Genomic DNA, 25000 nt, shown 5'->3' with positions numbered 1-25000 from the left:
CCTGGCAACTCCACAGGTGATGAAGATGGGTGACCTACTAAATAAACTCACTCGCCCGAGATGATGTGTGGCTCCAAGTCCAGTACTCTGACTCACATTCTCTGTCTCTGAAAGTGTCACTACAACACTGTCAGATAAAACATTCAGCTCACAGCTCTGTTGTATAGGAGGCCTCCTGAGTTGGCTTTCCCGTGTCAAAACTAATCTAAGAGAAAAAGGGAGTGAGAGATAGCACAGCTTTTTAAGGAATGTATCTCTGCTTTAAAATGCATTACAAGGGGGCTGGAGGAGGGATGGCTCAGTAGTTAAGAGCACTGACTGCTCTTCCAGAGGTCCTGAGTTCAGCAACCACATGGTGGCTCACAACCATCTGTAATGGGATCTGATGCCCTCTTCTGGTGTGTCTGAGGACAGCTAGCTACAGTGTACTCATATACATAAACTAACTTTTAAAAACTGCATTACAAGTTATCCTAGAGCAGCATGTCAGCACAGAGCACTTAGCTACAAAGGAAAGACAGAGGGAGGTAAACGTACAAATGGATAATAGTGTCATCGAAGGCAAATTCAACAGCTTACTTTATTTTAAAATAGTAACTTTCATATAGTAGAATGCTAGCCAAATTCAATACTGATATAAATATAAACTTCTTAGGTCAAAATATGTGGTCAGGCAAATTTTCTGAATCTCATAAAAGACAGTTTTCAAACCATATAAAATATTTAGAAACAATATACAGCAAAAACATACCACAATTTAAACTAAATAAGCTATGAAAAATAGCCCAATCTTTGTTATGATTTAGAACACCTATTTTCAATAATTTAAAATATTACCTACACTTCCCATCTCTAAATTCTGGGAAGAACACTAGTCTAGATTTAAATAATCCAAATATTTACTCATGGTAAGAGATTCTGACATTAAAGAGTCTATCAGAAACACAAAAATCATGACAACTACTAAGTACTTTAGATTATAGTAAGTCCTTCCAAGCCCTAGATAACAAAGGCAGTTTTCTACTTTCTAATAACACCTAAGGTTTATCTGTATAATGTAATTCACTGACTGACCAATAATAAATAGCTTAAAGGGAATTTATTCACCTATTCAGTAATGTTTCATTATAAAGGATATTTTGACCAATATATCGAAATTATAAATTCAATCACACAGACATTTCTAGAAGTATTGTGCTGGCTAGTTTGTCAGCTTGACACAGCTAGAGTCATCTAAAAGGAAGTGAACCTCAATTGAGAAAATGCCACCATAAGATCTGGCTGTAATGCATTCTCTTAATTAGTGATTGATGGAGGAGGGTGGTGCCAACCCGTGGCTGGTCCTGGGTTCTATAAGAAAGCAGACTGAGCAAGCCAGTAAAAGCAGCACCCTCCAGGCCTCTGCATGAGCTCCTGGCTCCAGGATCCTGCCCTGCTCAGTTCCTACCCTCAGTGCTTGTGGTGTTGAACTGCTATGTGGTACTGTGAGTGAAATAAACCATTTCCTCCCCCAAGTTGCTTTTGGCCATGGTGTTTCATCACAGTGATAGTAACCTTAACTAAGACAATTACTAACTTAGCAATAGATCATCTTTTTGAGGCCACTTATTAAGCTGATAAGATGATACATTCTGGCTTTTTTTATTTAAGAAATGATTTAATTCAATAATTTGATTTGTTACTACTTGAAGTATATTTGCTCTCCAGTAGTGAGTGGTAATGAAGTGTGAACAGCCTTCCTGGTCCTCACTTCCCTCTAACAGAAAGCAATGCAGAGACTTAGCAGTAAACATCTTCTGCTGTTTATGTAAACTCAGCTCCAGAAAACAGAAAGTGAGAACATGCTCAAGACCTGTCTGAGGCATTCCCAGCTCCAGTGGCGTGCTGTAGTAACGGTGTAGCAGCCATTCGTCACTGACTAGTAAACTTGACGAAGGGGAAGATAACAGTGTCCTCTCTGATGCATTCATTGTGAGCTTTTACATCTTTTTGTATCCAAATGTGTGCGTATAAAACTTTTACACGGATGTTAGTGTTAAGAACTGAAAATGCACGTAAGTACATGTATGTAAAGGAGAGCTCCAGAACTGACCATCTCACAGGAGCCAAACCCACTTCTGGTGTTTTCACTACTTCTTACTCCTTTAATTAGACTAAGAAGGAGACCAACAAATACTACAGTCAGGAATTTACTAAATACTGGTGATTTCTACTAGCCAAACTCAGCTCTGCAAGCCAACAGGTGAACCAGGAGTCCTTCTGAGTTCATTGTCCATTAGGAGTCTGGAACATTTTCAATCAAAGCCTTCATTTTCCCTGTAGACTTCAATATATGTGGGCCAAACTGGGAAAGAAAAGAAAAAACAGAAAGCATGTGAGAAGTCAGCAAGTATCTTCATGCAAACAACAGACCGAAAGGAGTTCGTATTCGAGTGTCTACTCAGTCCCTGTGGCATGCAGCATACACCTTACAAGCCCATGAAAACTCACCAGGCACCCCTAGGAGAAAAGGACCTTTTTTATTTTGAGTAGATCTTTCAAAATCTGAATACAAACACTACTTTATCATAATGAACACTCCATTAGATTGAATTTCACTTTATTATACTTAAATACAAAAATAAAACCCTGCAGGGAAAATTTAACATTGGAAAGTGTGATGCAGTGAAACCCAGGGTTATTTAGACTCTGCTTTTTTTACTTATGTTTCTCTGTAAGTTTTGGATTTCCAAACAAACAACTTTTACAGTGAGAAAAATAGAAATACAAATAAATATATCGTGTTTGCTGTTCACAATGGCACAACTACTTTAATCCCAGCATCGAAGGTGAAGGTAGCAAGATCAGGATTTAAGTCAGCTTTGCTACATAGCAAGTTTAAGTCCAGTCTGGATTTCCTGAGAACCTGTTTCAAACTAAAGCTCAATGATCCTTTCCCACCCAGCTAGCTACAATCTCCACATAGGTACAAACAGCCCCACAGCGTCCACCAGGAGACACAAGCCGATGGCTTAAATATGGATCTCCACTTAACCTGCTAGTACTCACCAGGGCTGGCTCTGAGGTGACTTCTGACTCTGACTTTGGAATTCCTCTTTCAGCTTCTCCTTGGCTATTGTGTCGATGCCTATACGCAAACTTCTTTTTCAGAGCCTCTGCTATGAGGGCAGCAGGGTCAGTAGTATCCACTGGCCTAGGTTTTACATCTTTCTCTGACCTTTGAGAAAGGAGCAGAAACCAAGGGGACAGGTCAATATGTGGATGTCCTTCAGAGGTTTTCTGTGGACAAAATACAGTGACTAAACCACTGCTAGTAGCAGGAGGGAGCCTTGGACTTCAGAGCTCAACATGAGAGTGCACAGTCAGATAAAGGGCCATTTAGGACAAGTCAGGGCTGCATCTTCAGACGTATCCAGTGCCTCCAGGAGAGGGTGCATGCATCCTCATGAGATGGCTCAGCAAGTAAGCGAACCTGCCACCAAGACTGATGACCTCAATGTAATCCCCAGGACTCATATTAAAGGCAAAAGTTAAATCAGAAGTAGTCTTCTGACCTCCCCACACACATACTGAACCTTTTCTTAAAACAGGTAACCTTTTTAAGAAATGAGTTGGGTGTTGGTGGTGCATGCCGTTAATCCCAGTGCCCTGGAAGCAGAAGGAAGTGGATCTGTGTGAGGCAAGCCTGGTCTACAGAGTGAGTTCTGTGAGTTTCTACACAGACAAAAACTGTCTGGGAAAAAAAGAAAAACAAGTAAGTCCACATAAGAGGATGATACGTGGCAGAACTGGGAAGCCTGCCTAAAGCACAGCCATCCCTCCCCTTGGCTATTTTGTGTGGAGGAGCTCTCAGAGCTGCAGACCTTTCTTGAAGGGAATAATGGTTCAGCACTTACACGTTATAAACCCAAGACTCCTAGGTACTCAGGCTCTACAAGACCAAGGCGGGAGCAAGAACAAAGGTGAGGGAGGGCTCACCTCTTGACTGACCGTAGCTTCACACTGTTCATGTCCTTAAGGACCTCTAGCATATTTGGCATGTCAGGCTTCTTTGGGTGGCCCTTAGCCAAAGTCTTTCCAGCACTGAGTCTCTGTTCTCTTCGTTCTTTAATCAGATCAAGAGCAGATGTACTTTGGTGGAGCACCAGTGGAGGGGGAGGGGGAGGAGGAGGAGGAGGAGGAGGAAGAGGTGGTGGTGCTATAGTAACAGATGTGGAAGAATCTAAGCAACCTACATAAAAAACAAACAAAGTTAATCTTCTGGTAAGAGGCAAGAAAACATCACTTCCTAAAGGCAGAACTCTGTGACAGACTTCTGTATTCCTAAAAGCAATATCCTTAAAAAGAGTCTATAAACTAAGAAAGGTCTGACTCTGAACCCAAACTCACCCCATGGAAAAGTCCCATCCACTGAGTACAGGTGCTTTTAAGAGTTTAGACACACCTATCTGTGGAGAGCAGCATAATCAGTCTTAGCAGAAATACTTGGACACATCTGTCCTCAATGCACGCTACTGGACAGTCAGCACTATCAGGAGCATCACAGAAGCCTGCTTCATCCTAGCTGTTTATATGCCTAGAATCCCAGCACTTGGGAGACCAGAGCGGGAGGATCACACCAAACTCTATATAATGAATTCCAGCTCACTCAGAGAGAGAGAAAAACCTTGTCCCACAGAACAGTATCACAGTTAATTTTCAAACAAAAAAGTAATTGTTAAAGGAATAAAATGCCTAAAATTTACCCTTTTTGCCTAACTCAAAGTTGGCTGTCTCTGCTGCAGAACTATACAAAAGAGAGCTTGGGGAAACAGTAACGTCACAAGAGCTTTACTGGCAGTATTCAGACATCGCAACAAACTGCAAGGTTATCTCCTAGTTATGGTAATTTGCCTAGTCTACCAGCAGAAGGAAGTAAAGAAAACAGTTCCAAATTAACAGAACAAGCCAAAACTTGATATGCAAAGCACATGTCTATGCAAATCCCTGAGACCACCCCTCACCTTCCAGTGCCCACCCCCAAAGCTCCATAAGCACATGACTCATACTCGGGACTTAAATGTCTCTCCAGGACTGTGAAAAACAGGACAAACAAGCACTCCCCAACAGACTGCCCAAGGCTAGGACACTCCCCAACAGACTGCCCAAGGCTAGGATTTCAAGGCCACAGTTTCTTCTCCACGGGGAAAAATATGCCACACCAATTAAACCAACAGGATTAGATGAAAGCCTGATTTTGGTTTCCACTCTACAAGAGAAAGAAAAGGGCTACTAGGTACCTGCTGTGTGCACTTATTTATTACTTTCCATACGTAATGCCACAGGGACTTAACACAAGTACTGTTTATAGACAATTTAGAGCAGGAAAGGAAGGTGGAGTACCAAGCATTCACCTAGAGCTGCGCAGGTGTCCCACACAGAACAGTTCCTTTCATCAGACAGAAAACCACTAAGTGTCCTCGTGTCTGAGAGGAGTGGTTCTCAGATGGAGGAGCCTCAGCTTCCTATAGAGCTGCCATTCCCAACAGCCCACTTCAAATGCGGACACTTCAGAGTGCCAAGCAGATTTTCCCCTACTCTTCTCACACACACACACACACACACACACACACACACACCATCAGGTTTTGTGCTGTCTTAAGCAAGACTGGAGAAGGCATAGCTTCCGCTGTCCTTACCACTGGCCGGTCACAACAAGCCGATTCAGGCCCACGTACCTGCACTTGGACTCTGTTGCTCCTGCAGGCTCACAATCTTAGCAATCTGAGCTCTTAGAGCAGCAAGCTCACTCTCAAGTGCAGAAATCTTCTGCAAGGCCTCCTCGCTGGCCAGCGTCGTCTGTGGAGAAGGCTTGTCTTGACACAAGTTTGGTAAGGAAATGTGCCTGCTTGGGGGCTTCTCAGTGCAAGGAGGGTCATCCTCAAGAGGAGGCTTGGACCTGACCTCTGCCCTGCAAGGAAAGCATAACGGTGGCCATCACAGGATGCGTAAGGAGACCTGAGAGGATATGAAACCCTGCCTATCAGGGGATCATATAAGGCAGTGTTCTCCAACTGTGTGCCAGCACTGCCTTGCTCCTTTACTGTCTGCAGAGCCTGTTGCTCCTCCAACCACTGTGGAGGAACCACGGGAGCCTAGAAAGGTTGCTGAATCAAGAATGGATAAGCCCTTCTGTAAGGTCCTCGATTTGCCTTCTAATACCAGCCATATTTGACTGAGCACATGAAACAAGAAATATGGGAACAATATAATCCAACCACATCCCAGAAACTGAAAGGAAAGGGGAATCCTTAATGTCATTTCTCTCTTCTACCCACACTGTCAAAGTATGAACACTGGAAACACTGCTCCCTGAAGTCTGCCATGCCAGCCACTGGGAACACTTCAAACCTGAAGAATCCTTCACGAGTACAGGAAGCCATCATAATTCCTGGTATGAAGATCACATATTCAAAGTAGCCTGGACTACACAGTAAGCTGGAAGCTAACCTGAGTTACTCTAAAGAGCGGAACCAACTGCATTGTGCCCGGATTAAGGACTTTAGTTTCCAGTTTCTTTTGCAGTTTTGGGAACATGTGGCTGACCAGGTTAATAAAGCTTCAGACGGTGTTAGTCGGCAACTGAGGCAGTTAAGCCTCCTCCTCCTGTGTGCTGAGTGAGACCAGTGCAGTGTACTGTGGTATTTTAGTGAGAGCAGGTAATGTGGCAGTGAGGACACTCAGGCTGGGTGCCTGCCTGCTCCAGGCCAACTCTGCTTACAAGTTTTTGAGAAAATAAAAACTGGCAAGAAAAGTGGACATCCACATTTTAATCAGTATTCTCACAGCTTCTCTGTTACATGCAATCAAACTTTTTTGGTTCTGTTTTTGACATATGGCCTCACTCACTCTGCAGCTCTGGCTTCTTTAAAACCCTCTAGGCAAGCAGCCCAGCTTTCTACCCACAACCCAAGTTCTGGGATTACATGCAGTACCACCATACTGTTTCAATCAACAAAATGTTATTAATCACAGGTATTAATTAAGCCCTTTAACAATTCAACTTTCACTTAACTTGACACTGCTGTTTTATTTTTGCTTGAAAGCTATATAAATGACCTGGCTTCTGACTAGGGAACCGAATCCAGGTGTTTTGTTCAAACCTCTTTATACTTTTAAGTTGCTAGAATGTTTGCAAGTTGCCTTTTCACCTATAAGATTGGAAACAGAAAAATTTCAAGAATAAATGTTGTGGGTTATTCTGCTGCTGTTTGTATTCTGATATTAATTCTGCTTCTTCAAGAGAGGTTGCCCCAACAAGCAATCGGGTATTCAGGTGATCTCATATGAATGTTCTACCCATTCTAATTAGTCAATAAAGGCTAGAGTCCATGATTGGGCAGTGGAGGGGAAAGGTGGGATGAAAGGTCTTGGAGAGTGAGGTAGAAGGGAAGAAGAGGAGGAGGAGCCGGGCACTTGGGAGGAAGAGGCAGGTGGATTTCTGAGTTCGAGGCCAGCCTGGTCTACAGAGTGAGTTCCAGGACAGCCAGGGCTGCACAGAGAAACCCTATCTCAGAAAAAAAAAGAAAGAAAGAAAGAAAGAAAGAAAGAAAGAAAGAAAGAAAGAAAGAAAGAAAGAAAGAAAGAAAGAAAAGGAAGAGGAGGGGGAAGAGGAGGAAGAAGAAGCCATGATGGAGCAGAACCACGTGGCCAAGAGAAACCACAAGTAGCAAAGAGTCTTATAGCTGGAGAATAAGTATAGTGGTAGATCTGCCCAATCTAGGTATATAGCTTATACCTATAATAAATGGATTGTGTGGTTTTTTATACAGGCTTATTGGGGTTGGAAACACCAGCAATAAATAAATGTCTGTTCTTCCCCAGTTCTTAGCACACCTAAACATCATAATAGTACCTTTTTAAATTTGGAATATGTGTAGGGTAGGGAAGTATTTGGATTCCAAAGCCTCAATTACTGCTTCCTTTTTTACTCTAATATTAAGAAAACCAGATAAGGAAATTTGTTTAAAAGGATGAGTGAAAAATAAATTCACAAGAACTAGGCTAGACATGGTAAAACATGCCTCCATCCAGAACTTGAAGCAACAAGATCATGAGTACAAGGCCTGAACTACACAGAGGAAGCTCATCTGAGGGATGGGGATATAGTATAGTCCAGTCAGCTAAGTGATGGTTTAGCATGCATAACCATCAACCTGGCTTCAAACCAATACTGCATAAAACTGGGTATAGTACATAATACCTACAACCCCAGGATTCCGCTGGTACAGGCTGGAGGGGTAGGAGTTCAACATTATCCTTCATTACACAGTAAGTTCAAAAGCGGATTGGTCCACATGAGGCCCTGTCTCAAAAGAACAGGAGGGTCAGGAGGTAATTTAGTTGATATGCCATGAGGAGCTAAGGTTGATCCCTGGAACCCATGTGAAAAGCTAAGTATAGATGCACATGCTTATAACTTCAGTACTATGGAGGCAGAGAAAGGTGGATCCCTTCGGCTCGCTCAGCAGGCAGCCTCACCTGATCTGCAAGCCTCACTCCCAAACAAGATGGCCAGTACTAGAATAATACCTGGGCCTGACCTCTGGCCTCCACATGTTTGCATATGTGCATATATGTCCACAAACATGAATAAGTACTCACCACACAGCACATACATACACAAAATAAGGCTTAGATTTCCACATGCCTACAGATGATTATCATCCTTTCCCTTTCCATTGAAATCTTACAAATATAAAAACAACAAAAAGTATCTAGAACAGATGCTCAAAAAGCAGAAAACAGCTAACCGTGATACGTTTCTTTAAAACCATTTCAGCATACCAGCTGTCCTGAGACCCTCTTGAGAACCGATACCCCAGATCGAGCTGTAAGCAGACAGGCTTAAAGGGCATTTTCTTAGTGACTGAGATTGACTAGGGAGGTCCCAGCCTATTGTGGGTGATGCTATTCCTAGGCTGGTGGTCCCAGGTTCTATAAGAAAGCAAACCACACAGAATAAGCCAGTAAGCAGCACCCTCCATGGCCTCTGCATCAGCTCCTGTCTCCAGGTTCCTGCTGTGCTTGAGTTCCTGTCCTGACTTCCTTTGGTGATGAACAGCAGTGTGGACTGAATAAGCCCTTTCCTCCCCAACTTGCTTTGGGTTCACAGTGTTTCCTGACAGCAACAGTAACCTTGACTAAGATAATTATCATTCTTCCTTGATACAAAGAGAAGCCAGTTGTGGCTTTATTTTGAAACAGTCTCGGATGTCCCAGGCTGAGTTCTAAACAAGCTCTCTACTCTGAGAAACAGCCTTCCCATCTGCTTCTCCCTAGCTGGCTCCTTAATATTCAGCTCCGGAACCCACTTCTCCAGAAGCCAGGCTAACTTGTCTCATCACTCAAGGCCATTCCCCAGCTTTTTCAGTAACACTGACTTCCCCTAGGACCACCAGGACACCAAGTGTGTCTAAACCTAAAGACTGTGTCTGATCTCTGATGCTCAGAGTAAAGAACATGTGCGGAGTAACTCTCTTATTCTTTGTAAGCTTTCAAATGAATGGAAACATCTCTAACACTCACTGTTCCTTCATGTGACCCCAACTCATCTTGATATAATTTTTAAGACACATTTTCCAAGTAGACAAATTCTCTATGATCCAATGGATTCCTGTACGCTAGTGAAACTATTATTTACCTAACCTATCTTTAACAGTTCTTTCTGGCCACTTATACTAGAATATAACCTGAATGGCAGGGAATTCTGTGGTTCAAAAGGACTTAGGCTGAACGTTCCTGGGAACTTTACAAATCTTAGCTGGTTCTGAAAAATAAACCCAAAAGAAGACTGCTAAAAAACAAACAAACAAACAAACAAACAAACAAAAAACCAAAAAACAAAAGAGCAGGGCAAGCTATCATCAAAGCAGGCTCTTAAAGTATTCCAATGCATCCTTGAAAACATCAAACACTGATTCTCAGCCCCATAGCCTTCCAGACTAACCTGAGTCTTGTTGAGCACTCTCCTTCTTCAGTGGCTACCCATCCAACATCAGCAAAAGATGTGACCACACCTTCTCCCGTGGCTGGGGGACTCCATTCTGTTGCATGGCTGGTAAGCTGAAAGTTACAAAGAGAGAAAGTCCTTTATCTGTAACATTTAACATAAAATTAAAAACCAAAGAGATAGCATCAGGCTGGTTCTAACACTTCATGGGTGGTCCAGTAGCTCTATGGCAGGCCTCCATAGGCTACTGAGCACTGATTCACAACCACAGGATTTTAACTTAACATTAACCAGTTTCTACATCATGATTCTTTTATTTTATTCATCTAAAATTGTAACAAAAAAAATAGATCCTAAGTATTAAAAAGCACTGGTTTAGGGCTAGGAATGTAGCTTAGTGATATGATACTTGGCTAGCATGCTTAAGGCACTGTGTTCACTAACACCCAAAACAAACAAAGATACTACGTTTTCCTGAAATAAACGTGGAGGACACAAAGTCAACAAAGTCGCCACTCACGGTGTGGTAAATGATTCTAAGAGCCTGGTAATGCTGATAGTTAATCCTGACAGGTCCTACTGTGGCAAAGGATTCTAAGACACTAGTGATGGTGACTGCTAAGGCTCTCGAGGCATTGGCAGTGCCGATGCATATTCTTACGGACCTGACTGCTTTTAAGATCACCCAGAACACTTGGGAGGCAGAAGTAGGTGGGCCTCTGAATTCAAGGCCACCCTGATGTACAAAGTCACTTTCAAGCCATCTAGGAACACAGTGTGGTTCTGTCTGAAACAAAAACCAGAAGACATGCTTCTTGGTCTGTGGAGGGAAGACCTAACCTAAACCTGATAAGAAGGAAGCTGACTGAGTGCCAGCAAATTTTTCTCTGCTTTCACAATGGTCCAGTCACCTGACCTCCCACCACTATGCCTTCCCCAATGGGATCGACTGCCCCCTCTGTGCACAAAAATATACCTTCCTTTCCTTAAGTTACTTGTTGAGGTATTTGGTAGTTGAAGAGAGCAACTTGTGTTATACTGCATGCAAATGTTGTTACAATATGATACGTTTGAAAGAATTTTTTAAATGCCTTAAGTCTCAACTTTTACTTAATATTAAACAGCAAACTATTAAAGTTTTAACACTATTAAAACCAAGAGCCAAGGAGCAAAGGGAAATACCAAAGAGCGCACTAAAATGCACCTGAGAGAGAAGACAATTAAACTGCATTTATTTAGGCTACATTGCACGTGTGTCAGAGTCAGAAGGTCAATGACTAGCAATCTGTATATAAAGTTTCCAAATACACTTCCTAAAAGTGAAATTTGGAGGGGTTGCAGAGCTAGCTCGCTTATAGAGTACTTGCCAAGCATGCAAAATATCTACGTTCAGTGCCCAGTTCATGAAAAGGAAGAGGAATAATTAAACAAACAAACACAACGACTCACTTTTGAATTGAATAAAAAAGAAGCAAAAAGGCCAGAGAGATTTACTCACTAACACATTCGGCAGACATGCTACACTGGGGAACTTGTCCAGTATTCAGACCATCTTCCTGGAAACTAAGGGCTCTGCACATCAGACGCTGGGAGTCTGTCTTTAGCAGTGCTTTATTTTGGAGGAAAGCTAAAAATTCTATAATTTTTATGGAAGAGTATAATATCTTAACTTCAAAAATTGATTTCGGAGTCAGGTGGTGGTGGCACACACCTTTAATCCCAGCACTTGGGAGGCAGAGGAAGGTGGATTTCTGAGTTCAAGGCCAGCCTGGTCTACAAAGTGAGTTCCAGGACAGCTAAGGCTACACAGGGAAACCCTGTCTCAAAAAAAAACAAAAAACAAAACAAAAAAAAAATTGATTTCAGGCTGGAGAGATGGCTCAGTAGTTAAGAGCACCAACTGCTCTTCCAAGTCATGAGTTCAAATCCTAGCAACCACATGGTAGCTCACAACCATCCATAATAAGATCTGACTTCCTCTTCTGGAGAGTCTAAAGACAGCTACAGTGTAATTACATATAATAAATAAATAAATCTTTTAAAAAATGATTTTGTCTGCTATCTGCTTGACTTCTTACCAGGCTGTGCTCGCCTAGCAGCAGGGAACCCAGAGTGTGGTGGAGGTGGAGGTGACAGGGTCAGAAAGTCAAAGTCCACTCAGTTACACACAACACCAGAGGCCAGGCTGAGAAATGGGACCTTACCTCAAAAACAAAAGGGAAAAAGGACGGTAAACCAGACTCAATTCAGGGCATGGTGGTACATGCCTGCTCTGACGTTGCAACCCAATAGTAGGAAGTAAGGGGCCTCAAATCCAGTCCTGGCTATACAGTCAGACCTTATTTCAAATGACAGGGCAGGGGGTGTGGGGGACTGCCCACATTTAAGGACTCAAACCTAATTTTCCAGGTTTTATAAATGACAATAATTACGGGTCAAACACTGTTTTTAATTTTACATCTGAGGTTAAACCCTGGTTCTCACTCATATTGTGGAAATGACTCCTGAACATTGTCCTCTGACCTCCACATGTTTTCCAGGGAACATGCATGGTGTATACACACAAACAAATAATTTAATAAAAAGTTTAAAAGTGATTGGAGCTATAGCTCAGAGATAAAGAGCACTGGATGTTCTTCCTGAGGACATGGGTCCAATTCCCAGCATTCACGTGGTGGTTCATCACCATCCGTATCTCTGGTTCCAGAGGACTGGATGCGTGTCCTAGCCTCTGTGGTACACATGTGCAGGCAAAACACCCACACATACCATAAAAATATAGAAGTCTTTTGCTAGGTGATGGTGGTAGTACACTCCTTTAATCCCAGCTCTTGAAAGGCAGAGGCAGGCAGATATCTCAGTTGAAGAGCAGCCTGGTCAGCAGAGTGAATTCCAAGACAGCCAAGGCTGTTACACAGAGAAACCCTGTCTCAAAAAGCAGAGCAAATCAAAAGTGTAGAAGCAGAAAACCAAAAATATAATACCTAGGTATTATTTTACAGTCTTATATATCATGTATACTGTACCATGTATCACGTGACACAAGACCAATGAGATGAAATGGTAACACTGCTGTCAAGATCTTTCTCTCCCACACAAGCTGCTCCCCAACTCAAGCCTAATTCAATTAAGAGACAAAGGAAAATGGAACCAAAGGAACTTTTTTTGTTTGTTTTTTGTTTTTTTGAGACAGGGTTTTTCTGTGTAGCCCTGGCTGTCCTTAAACTCAGAAATCCGCCTACCTCTGCGTCCCAAGTGCTAGGATTAAAGACGTGCCACCACTGCCCAGGTCCAAAGGAACTTTTTAAAAGGCCTATTCATCTACTACTTGAAAAGAACTTTCCCTGAGCGATGTAAGCACAGAATGTGAAGGGCAGACGCCAGGACAACTCAAGCAAAGTTCAAGTCAAGGTGAAGTGCATGCTGGCAAGGGGAGTGCGGCCAAGTTCTTCAAGCATGATTAAGACATCACTGCCATGGGCATTCATGGAAGAGCATGAGCATGCGCGGTTGAGACAACAGTCTGAAAACAAAGGACTTACTGTTAATTTGTAGGAAGGTCCTGTCCTTCTACTGTTAGCAGTAAAGATTAAACAGAAAATGGAGAGTAGGCACTATAGTTTTAAAGTCTTTAAGAAATCAAAAATCAATAACCCAAAACTCAGTAATATATTAGGATCTTACCACAACACTCTTGACTAATTTATAATATTCTGATAAACTACCCTAAGAAAAAGGACTTCAACAAAAGGCTTACTATCCATATACATACCAAAAAACACATCAAGCTTGGGTCACCTGGTCTAAAATGTCGTATGCATTTACATCTAGCATGTCCACACCCACACATATACTTCACCCAGCAGTCATCTCTAGACTACTTGTAATACGTAACATGGCTTAAATACTGAAAATCTGTGTATGCTCCATATACATGTTTCCCCCCAGACATTTCTGATGGTAACCATAACTCTAACCCTGTGCTCATTAAAATATCAGCACCTAGCAAAAAGCATAAACCTCAAGTTCATTTGTTTAGGAAAAATAGGCTATTTCTTTAAGGGCGCATTTGGCTTCCAGATGTTTGGGTTCTCTGTAGTGGAAACGTAAACTCATTACTTGCATAGTTACATAACTATTCCAATTGCAAAATCCACCCTGAAAATTTAAGAAAGCAGTCTGGATTACCACAAAGAATTGGCAAGGCTGAGTCACCCACAGGCCTGGGAGTGGCAGAAGGTGGAATTCAGTACTAACCACCCTGCCACCAACTCCTACCCAGGTTATCGTAAATTATGTTAGTATTTGTGATCACCTGCATGTATATGCTCTTTTTTTATTTTTTGCTTTTTTGAGACAGGGTTTCTCTGTGTAGTCCTGGCTGTCCTGGAACTCACTCAGTAGACCAGGCTGGCCCCAAACTCAGAAATCCGCCTGCCTCTGCCTCCAAAGTGCTGGGATTAAAGGCGTGCACCATCACCGCCCGGCTATGCTCTTAAATTTAAGACATAAAAATACACACTTAAGCCAGGCAGTGGTGGCGCACGCCTTTAATCCTAGGACTTGGGAGGCGACAGCAGGCGAATTTCTGAGTTTCAGGCCAGCCTGGTATTACTTATTTACTCTGTGTGTGTGTGTGTGTGTGTGTGTGTGTGTGTGTGTGCATGTCACTGTGAGTGTGCAAATCGGAGGACAACTTAAAAGAGTCACTTTTCTCCTTCCACCATGTGGGTCCGAGGGATCAAACTCCTCACTCATGCTTTGCATCTTGCTCTCCCCAAGAAACATTTTTAAGTGCAAAAGGAACAGGTAAATGTCAGAATATTTGCCTAGAACACCTCAGGTCCTCAGGTCAGCCCTAACTACCACGAAACAAAAGCAGTAACAAGAAAGGACTTCTTTAAGATCAGAACAGCTAAGAGAGGCATGTTAAATAACCCAAAGGCCAAAGTGGTTCCAGGTCACCTGAGAATTAGTCTTATCACAGGCTTCCCCAGCTTCCCTAGGCATTTTCAGGGAGGATAGGTGCTGAAGATCTGGAATAATCACTTCAGAGCAACTAAAATTAGAAAGACCTGACTGTTAATCCTCTCTATTTCAGGGTTATTAACAGGAGAGAGCTTCAAAAAGAATTCCGTATTTCTAAAAACACAGTGCCTATTCACATTTCTAAGGCACCTATTACTATGAAAATAAGAAAAACACAAAACCCAGTACCTGAAATTGAACTCTTCGACACTGAATCAGAGATAAGTTGGTACCAATTTTCCTTACGATACTTCGAGATGACCCATATGGTTTTCCAGACCATAGTACCTAAGGAAACAGGAAAAGACCAAACGATTACAAACTTTTCAAATCGTTAGTACAATACATGGGCCTACTAAGCAAATGCTAACACAGTAATCACAGTTTCAGAATGTTCTAAATGTTCTATTAAATAAGCAAGTACGTCTCAATTCAGAAATGAATGGATGAACAGACAGATAGTTGGTATGACAGCAAAAAACCTTCATATAAGATATTATATAAAAATATAGACTAGTATCTAGCATATCTTTATTTTGTGTGTGTGTACGTGTGTGTGTGTGTGTGTGTGTGTATGTATGTGTGTGTAAAAGGTCAGAGAACACCTCTGTAGAGTCTATTCTCTCTTGCCACCTCCCCTTGTGTTCTCGCGATCAAACTCAGGTTGTCCCCCTTGTGCAGCAAGCCATCTCAGAAGCACCAATATCCTCTAGCAGTCTTAAAATAATACTGTACTGGGGAGTACAAACTATTTTCTTACGATTCTACATAAGAAATGCTCTGTACCTATTCTACCATATTTTCAGTTTTAGAATTTTAAAAACATAAGAATTTGGAAATATGAGCCACTTTGGCTCTGGTAATTTTTTCAAATTAAATCCAAAATCTGTATGGAGCTTGAGAAGTGGTTTTAGGTCGTGAATGTAACACAAAGATGACTGCCCCAGCATTTGTGGGATAAATCCAGTCCACTTGTCCCGCCTTGTCTTTCCATCTTATACAATGCTACGTGCATTAGTAGTTGCCACGCTGAGAATCATCCCCAGTGAGATAATACACAGTGCACTAGACGACTCCTAAAAGCTCTCAACATAACCGCGGCCATACACATTCCTAAAGTTACTGGAGACTTCAGTTGGAATGTTACCCTTCTAAGCTGGACCATCTACCCATGCTGAGTGCTCTATCTGAAAGCCTAGAGTGAGGTAAAGAGCAGTTTGGAAAGACAAAGGTCATACTTCAAATTTTCAGATTTAATTATCTCTTAGTACTAAATAAACACCTATCAGATAAAAATGGACATAGTTCCCTGCTTAAGGTCAGCCAAAATTCTAATTAAAAGAATAAAATTATGCTACTATATGAATACTAATTAACCTAATGGAAACCTCATGACCAGCAGTTAGTTCCCATTTCTTGTGGTGGATATAACACTTACCAAAACTAGATCATATACCATTCTCAAAGCATATACAGTATATGAAACACTCATAGAAATAGCTTTAAATTCTCAAATTTTAATAACTAAATCCAATTTAGAATACTATTGTATATGGAGTCAGAGTGAAATTTGTGGGTACACATGGTACCCAGCCCACCTCAGGCATCCATCTCAGGCATCCACCTCAACCTTTTAAAACTTTCTCTATCATCTATGGTCCTGGTTTTATTGACTTTATCTGGAAGAATTCCAGAAAATTCTATGATAGCCAACAAAACCCTTTGTTGTTGTTTTTCTTCTTACAAAGAAAAAAATCTTAGTAAATAAAACTGACAGCACACTTTGGAAATTTGGGTCAGCAGACAGATTAAATATTAAAATGTAAATGAAGTTATGCAAAGAATTTCTAAGATAGTTACCCTAGTTTACAGAAAGTATCAGTAGCACCAACACTGACACAGAGGCCCATCAGCAATCCTCATTACATGAGGATAGGGAAGAACGTCCAACAGAGACGTGGTTCTCACAGTTCAGAGCAACAAAAAAGGATCACCAGCCAAGAAAGAATATGGATAGTCATTCTAGAACACAGTCCTTAAGCTTTTTACCTTATACATTTTAATAGCTCTTGATCTTTAAAATAAAACCCATAGGGTAACGGTAACTGCAGCACTCAGTCATTTCTTTTCTAATCTCCCACTCAGTTACAAGCCACAGCTCTACTGTGATGTAGGAAATGCGGAATGCTATCTGTGCATCATAATGTAACAATTACCTATTCTGAAAGGAACCTCCGCTTCTCTAGGAAACAAATTCCTGCCCAAGGAGGAAGAAAGATCATAAAGAAAACCTTGGAAAAGACCTGCCCAGGTCAGGGCCAATGCCTCAGCCAGCTTCCAGGCAACCCTCACTAGTCTTCCCATCTGTTTAACATCAGCAGGAAAGAATGCCAGGTGCTTTCAAGAAGGGAAGTGGCCAGTGATTCAGCTTTTAATTATAAGGAATAAGTAAACTGTTTAGGCCTTGCCTACAAAGTTAGAACAGACTGCTTGGTGTCATTCCATTTTTAAGGATATGCAGTACACTGACACAATGTTGCTCTTCTGATTCTTGTGAACTAACTGCCCAGTACTTAGTATGAAAACAATAATACGAAGTAAGGGACTATGTGATAATGACTGGAATATTTAGAAAGAAGAGTCACAGCCTCCATTAGATGGTAAGAAATGAAAGGAAACAACAGCTAACTTCCAAGAAGTCTGATATGAGGTCCTGATACTTGATTCTTTCTTTCTTCCCTCCCCACCCCCTTTTGAATACAGCCCTCACAGTGGGGAGGAATTGTAAATGGCTCAGAAGACACAGAACAGATGATACTGAAATGTCTGTGCCCTGGGAGGCTTCTGTGGCCTGAGTGTGCCTCCTACCCTGACTTGTGGCTGAACTATGCTTCCCAGTATACTAGTTTGGAGAAGGGCAGACACTCTAAAGAGAAACTGTCATCAAATTTTTCTCAGATGAAAGAGTAGGCAGAGAGAAAACTGTCATTACTAGAACATTTGATCTAATAAGACAATTCAATTCACTTCTGAGAAACTATACATTGCTTTATCTATAACAACTGCTTATAAATAATCAACAATGTCTGTGTATTTGTGCGTGCCTGTGTCTAAGAATGACAGTCCACAACATTTAGCAACAGGGTTTGAAAGTGATGACAGCAAGGAAGCAAAAGAGAAAAGCAGTTTGTTCTCTTTGGGGTTGTGAAACGCTACTGCAGAATGGTTGACCTTTGAAGCTCTCATCTGTCCCTGCTCAATACAGGAGCCCATTAGAAACAATACTATTTGAAAAAAAAAAAATTATTTTCTTCAATCCACATGATATAGTTTCAGTCTCATATCCCTGAAATTATTTGTAAAATAACATGTACATGTAACATTGGGGGAAATGGGAGAATACACACCATTAATCACTGTTTTTAAAGAGATTCAACAAATACAAATTCCTAATTCCAAAGGAGCCAAGAAAAGTTAAAAAACATGCTGGTATGCGACCACCCAGATACACACATCACATACAATAGTAGAACCCCTAACCAAGAGTAATTCCTCTCACTTACACTCTCCCTCCAAAGCACAAACTGGTAACAAAGGAATAATTGAGGTGTCTGAATAGATTGCTAAACAGTTCACATATTGTGTCTAACTTTTCAAATATATATTGCTGGGAGCAGTTCCAGCCATATTCAAGTGGCTGGTGGTTCACACTCTAATACCATCACTCTGGAGACTGAGGCAGGGAGATCTTGCGTTCATGTCCACTATGGGCTACATAGAAGACTGTCTCAAAAAGTCCAAATATAAACATAAAATTTGAAATTTTTCCTTACAGACAACCATATAGGTTGGAGAAAGAATTCAAACATCATAAAGATATTTTAAGTACAAACAAATGTTGGAAGTGTGGCTGGTGAGATGGCTCAGCCCATAAAGACAGCCTGTGACCTGAGTTCAGTACCAGAACCCACACTGTGGGCAAAGAGAACTGACTGGGATCTGTCTGTCTGTCACTTTCCTTTCCCTTCTCCAATTAGGGTTGTCCTCTAATTTAAATGTACTTGTTGAGGGACTAGAAAGATGGTTCAGCAGTTAAAAGTACTAGCTATTCTTCCAGGGGACCTGGGTTTAATTCCCATCCCTCCCATGGAGGCTCACAATGGTCTCTAACTCCAGTTCCAGGGGATCTGGTAACCTCTTCTGGTCTCCTTGGCACCAAGCACAGAGTGATGCCATATGCAGGCACATATACACAGGCAAAACATCAAAAAAAAAAAAAAAGTTGAGCCAGGCATTATGTCACACACCTTTTAATCCCAGTCGAGAGGTACATCTCTGTAACTTGTAGGCTAATCTGGTCTACATAGTTCCATCAAAAGTTACAGAGCAAGGCACTGTTTAAAGAAAGAAAGGAAGAGCGAGGTAGAAGGCAGTGAAAAGACAGATACAGCATAGCCTAGAGCAGCATTGAAGCCTTGGGTTTAAAAGCAGGATCTGCCAATTTATTGCCTATAAACTGTATCCCTTACAGTTCCACTTTCTCATCTATAAAACAGATACTATTATTCCATGAGTCTATGAGTATTAAAATGAGTTAAGGTATTCAAGGGTTTCTTCCGAATACACTGGAAAGAGGCAGGGCTGTGGACTCAGACCTGGTCTCTCTCTGCCTCGGGACACTGGACAAGGCAGCCCAGCTGGGAGCTCAGTTTCTCCTCTGTAAGGAGGAGTGGTCCAAATGCAAAAGCCTTGGGCACTGAACTTCCTGAACTAATCATGGACAGTGGTTACAGCATTGCTAATGTCTACTGTAAAACACAGAGGTAAATGGCATGTAATCCCCATTACTCAGGAAACTGAGGAACTACAGTTGCATGCTCAGAACCAGACTGAGAAACCTTGTAAGACAGTATTTTATAACACCGTCTTTTTGTTTGTTTGTTTGTTTGTTTGTTTTAAAGGGATGGGGAGTTGCTGGTGTAATGACTCAAAAGTTAAAGGGCTTACCCAAGATCGTCATCTTGAGTTTGATCCCTGAAACTCAGAAAAAAGCAGGAGAGAACAGATCCACTAAGTTACCCTTTAACCTCTAATATGCACCGTAGTATTCATCCACATACACACATCATACACATGCACACCATGTTTTTAAAAAGGGAGCTAGGAGATGGAGATGGAGGTCAGAGGTTGAGCCATGCCTAGCATGTACCAGGCCCTAGGTCCAATATAGCAAATGAATACACACACACACACACACACACACACACACACACACACACACACACACACACACACACACACACCAGAATACAGCCAGAAAGATGGCTCAGCAGGGAAAACCCCTTGGTGCCAAGCCCGCTGACCTGGGTTCAATCCTTGGAACCCACACAGTGGAAGAATCAAGTCCTCAAAGTCTTTCTGATGCTTGAACACATGCACAATAAATGCTTTAAAAAGTTGTCTGTTTCTTTAAAATGGGGAAGCAGATAGAACAGGTCAGAGAGACCAGTGTGGGCTTCTAGGACACTGTAAGCATATTATCAAGTTCATTTGTCAGGATTTGCTCAGGTCCTAGAGAGAACAAGCAATGCATGTTAAGCACCTGATCCCAGTTTCACTGTATGTGTGTCTGTCCCTTCTTTATTCCCTGATACCTGTATCCAGACAGACACTGCCATCTAATCCATGGCTAACTATACTGGCAAGTATTCTTGTTCCTAGTTTAGGGATGAAAATCTCTGAGTTTGAAACCAGCCTAGCCTATACATTAACTTACAAGACAGCCTGGGACATACTGGGATCTTGAATAAATTTTTGAAAATTAATAAAATCATAATCTCCAAGCTAAATAAAACTACCAGGTGGTGGAGGCACACATCTTTAATGCCAGCAATCAGGAGGCAGAGGCAGGTGGATCTTAGAGTTTAAGGACAGCCTGGCCTACAGAGTGAGCTCCAGGACATTCAGGGTTACAAAGAGAAATACTGTCCCCAAAAAAAACAAAGAAAAAAAAATGAGTAAAAATCTATGGCATAGAATTATATAATAGGCTAAATTTTCTCTCTAACTATTGTTACATTTTAGAAAATATGCTTTAACATTTATTTATAATATTTAATATTTATTCAAAAACATTCCAAGTTACAAAATGTGAACAGTCAGTGATTTCTCTCTCTACTGAAGCTTTTCTTCACTAATGAATACACTGTTCTTCAGATGATGTAACTACAGTTTTCATTTTAAACATAACCTAAGAAGTCACTGCCTCCCTGTACTGGGAACAGACCCACTTGTGATTTAAACAGTAATCAAATAAACTTAAGTGTTGTGAAAAGTTCTCTCATTTTCTCAGAAAAGGCTCAGAACATCTAAGTTTCTGGATTTTAGGATGAGCGGGCTGTGAGCACTCACCGACTGCATGCTGACCCCGGCTCGCTGAAACCACATCCTCAGCAGGCACTTAATCCAGCCCAGCATGGAGATGGCTGAGTCTTCCCAACCTGCAGGTCAAGTACTTCAGGCATCCAGAGCAGCACATGGTCCATAGAGCACACTGAAAATGGCAACGCAAATACTGAGTGTAGTATAAACAAGTTACAACTGGGTACTAAGATGAGGTCATTTTTATTTAGAATCTCTATGTTTACATTTTTCACAAAGTAAGCTTAAAATACAATACCTCAAGACTTGGAGTGCAAATTAGAGAAAACAAAATTTACACATTCTCAGCTTGTTTATACAGTAGCACACACCTATAACACAAGCACTCAGAAATCAAAGGCAGGCAAACTCTTATGAGTTTGAGGCCAGCCTTGTCCACCTAGTTCCAGAATAGCCAGGGGTACAAAGAGACTATGTCTCAAATAAAATAAAATAAAATAAAATAAAATAAAATAAAATAAAATAAAATAAAAATAAATAAAAAACAAAAACAACAACATAGGCATGACACAAGCATATGTTGTAATGTGAAATCATGCAGCATGTCCAACACTAACCAGAACATACATGTTTTCATTACTTTATAAAAATGCCCATGACTAGACTTTAGATCAGATACACTGTAGTATCACCTTGTTCTATGCAGGTTATATGAACTAATCTTTGAGTCAATAGGAATCTAAAAAACAAAGACTCAAACCTGTCAAAACAGCTGGGCAGTGGTGGCATATGCCTTTAATCCCAGTACTTGGGAGGCAGAGGCAGGCAGACTTCCGAATTTGAGGCCAGCCTGGTCTACAGAGTGAGTTCCAGCCTGGGCAATACAGAGAAACCCTGTCTTGAAAAGACAAAAATAAATAAATAAATAAAAAATAAAAAACTGTCAAAACAGAAATGAGTGATATGTATATATATATATATATATACATACACACATACATACATACATATACATACATATATAGCAGTCAGATGTGGTGAACCTCACACACAATCCCACCATTTGGAGAAAAAAACAGGACAATCAGTTGTTCAAAGCCACTCTAAACTACAAACAAAACAGCTCTCTGGGCTGGTGTCCTGAGCGGACCTTGGGCGCAAGCTCTGCAGCCAGTCCCACAACACCCAGAGGAAGCTCCACTCCCAGGCGCTCTGACACTCTCAGGATCAGAGGTGAGGAGGACCCCAACATCTGTCCCAACACAGGGAGTAACTGGGACCTGCTGGACCAGGCACACAGGAACTCCACCAGCAGAGTGGCTCAGATTCGTTCCACCTCTCTGGGCTGGTGTCCTGAGCGGACCTTGGGTGCAAGCTCTGCAGTCAGTCCCACAACACCCAGAAGAAGCTGCTGCACTCCCAGGTGCTCTGACACACCCAGGGTCACAGGCTCTCAGAATCAGAGACAGTCTGACTCCCCATGGACTCTTCCTAGGCCACGCTCATTGTTTAACAGGAGACTGGCTAGCCACTGGAATAATCGCTGTTTCTACAGACTTCTCTAAACCACTCAGCTCACTATTACCTTAAAGGTGTCATTGTTGCTTCCTGCCAATTTATCCCTTAAAACAAAACAAAGCCCTTGGGCTGCAGAGATGGCTCAGTTGTTAAGAGCACTGCCTGAGTTCAATTCCCAGCAACCACATGGTGGCTCATGACCATCTGTAATGGGATCTGAAGCCCTCTTCTGGTGTGTCTGAAGACAGCCACACTCGTCATATCATTCATATATGTGTGTGTGTGTGTATATATATATATACACACACACACATATACATATATATACACACACATATATATAAGATCTATAGATAGATATAGATAGATAGATAGATAGATAGATAGATAGATAGATAGATAGATAGATAAGATAGATAGATAGATGATAGATAGATCTTATTTTTTAAAAAAGGCCTGGAGATGGCACCAAATTCCCTGGAGCTATGTGTGTGTACAGGAGTTTTCAGCCTCCTAACATGGCGCAGGAAACTGAAGTCAGTCCTCTGGAAAGCAGTAAGTGCTCCTCCCAGCTGAGCTCTCTCCAACTCTGGTTCTGAACTTGTGATTCTCCTCTGCTACCTCACCAGCTACCCAACACTCTTGGTCACTTAGGACACACAAGTCACTGCTGCCATTCAGCTGTGACATTCACTGTCTTTACTCCAGGCCATTCCCTAAAAGTAATTCTGCACAGAATCAATGATAGCACTCAACACTTGAAAGATTCTAACTTTCACTCAGATACTGCCATTCTTAGAAAGACATAAACAGTTAAGACAAGCACAAGGTGCATGCTTTCATCCCTAAATCCAGAGGAGGGCAGAACATCAGTTCAAGGTACCCCTTAGCAGCATAGTGAGTCTGAGGTCAGCCTGGGCTACATGAGATATGGACAACAGGTTAGCCTTGGTGTTTTGTCTCAGGAATGAGTCGGTGGCCAAGAGGGAATGAATAGACCTTGGGGGCAAGCTTTAGCAAACGTAATCTAACAGCGTTTGACAAAGGGGAAGGAAAGGGGAAAGGAGCAAACCTCTCACCATGTTTACCAAGCTTGGGCCTGCTAGAGCAGGCTTCATTGTCTCTCTACAAATCCTGGCTGGCCTGGAACTTCGTATGTACACCAGGCTGGCCTCCCAACTCAGAGATCCACCTGCCTCAGCCTCCCAAGTGCTGGGATTAAAGGCACCATAGTCAGTCTGTGGCCAGCCTGGGCTACATGAAACCCTGCCTCAGAAGAAAGGGCAAAACTACACCACACCCAGCTAAAATACAGCCTCAGAACAAGCTACACAACAGAATATTTTGCTATATTTAGTCTGTAGTGCTTTTAAACGTTATCCATAGACCACAGACTATTATAAAATATTATGTATATTTTATAGTTTATATACTGACTTGAAGGTACATCTACATTATTACGAAGAACACTCTCTGAACACTATCATCTCATTTTTATAAAATTCCTCATTTTTTATTTTTCTTATATACAGGAAGACATATATCAAACTATTAAAGCTGACAAAAGTAGACAGAGGCAATTTTCGTCCTTATAGAGTCTACTATTTAGCCAGTGTTTGAAAGTATGCTTACTTTCTCACTTGAAACCAAAATTTAGGCAGAGACAGATGGAGCTCTTCAAGTATGAGGCCAGCCTATTCTATAGATTGAGCTCCAGGCCAGCCAGGAGTACATAGCAAGAAATAATCTCAAATTGAAAACAAGAAAAACACACAAAGCTTGGGATCTGGTGAACTCCCAAACACCCAAGTTCTTGCAAGATGAAGCTTTCATAGATCAGGGATTTAGAGTTACTTTCAGCTTAAAGTCAATCTGAGGTCAACTTAGGCTACGTAAGATCCCCACACACGCATACACCAAATCTAGCGCTGAGGGCTGTAATATTCACAAAACCCCAGGTTCAATCCTTAGTATCATCGAAAGAAATCTTGTCCTGCACACTTCGCGTGACGGCGCACACTTTGCGTGACGGCGGTATTTGAGGCATAAACTTCAAGGAAAGTCAGTCTCCTGCCTCCGCAT

At 41.6% G+C, this 25000-nt stretch overlaps 1 protein-coding gene across 6 annotated transcripts in view; it reads right to left on the bottom strand.

The window, feature by feature from the left end:
• Window positions 1-2123: 2123 nt before the first annotated feature.
• The window catches only part of Mtfr1 (mitochondrial fission regulator 1), a 34593-nt gene continuing 11716 nt past the window's right edge, over window positions 2124-25000 (bottom strand). For 3 of the 6 annotated variants that reach the window (XM_031376412.1, XM_031376413.1, XM_031376414.1), the window contains exons 2-8: window positions 21431-21572; window positions 15209-15307; window positions 9989-10104; window positions 5718-5950; window positions 3979-4231; window positions 3049-3217; window positions 2124-2344 (exon numbers count right to left, since the gene is read on the bottom strand). In XM_031376412.1, the coding sequence (XP_031232272.1) occupies window positions 2276-2344; window positions 3049-3217; window positions 3979-4231; window positions 5718-5950; window positions 9989-10104; window positions 15209-15307; window positions 21431-21496 (1005 nt within the window). In that variant the 5' untranslated portion in view covers window positions 21497-21572 and the 3' untranslated portion in view covers window positions 2124-2275. Of the gene's footprint in view, window positions 2345-3048; window positions 3218-3978; window positions 4232-5717; window positions 5951-9988; window positions 10105-12760; window positions 12917-13533; window positions 13551-15208; window positions 15308-17068; window positions 17199-21430; window positions 21573-25000 lie in introns of those variants that run through there. The other 3 variants (XM_031376416.1, XM_031376415.1, XM_031376417.1) reach the window with 3 other exon arrangements.

The sequence above is a fragment of the Mastomys coucha genome, unplaced genomic scaffold (genome assembly GCF_008632895.1).
Source record: "Mastomys coucha isolate ucsf_1 unplaced genomic scaffold, UCSF_Mcou_1 pScaffold17, whole genome shotgun sequence".
NCBI lineage: Eukaryota > Metazoa > Chordata > Mammalia > Rodentia > Muridae > Mastomys > Mastomys coucha.
Note: the sequence above shows the minus strand (reverse complement) of the source record. Positions and strands in the feature narration are given on the sequence as shown.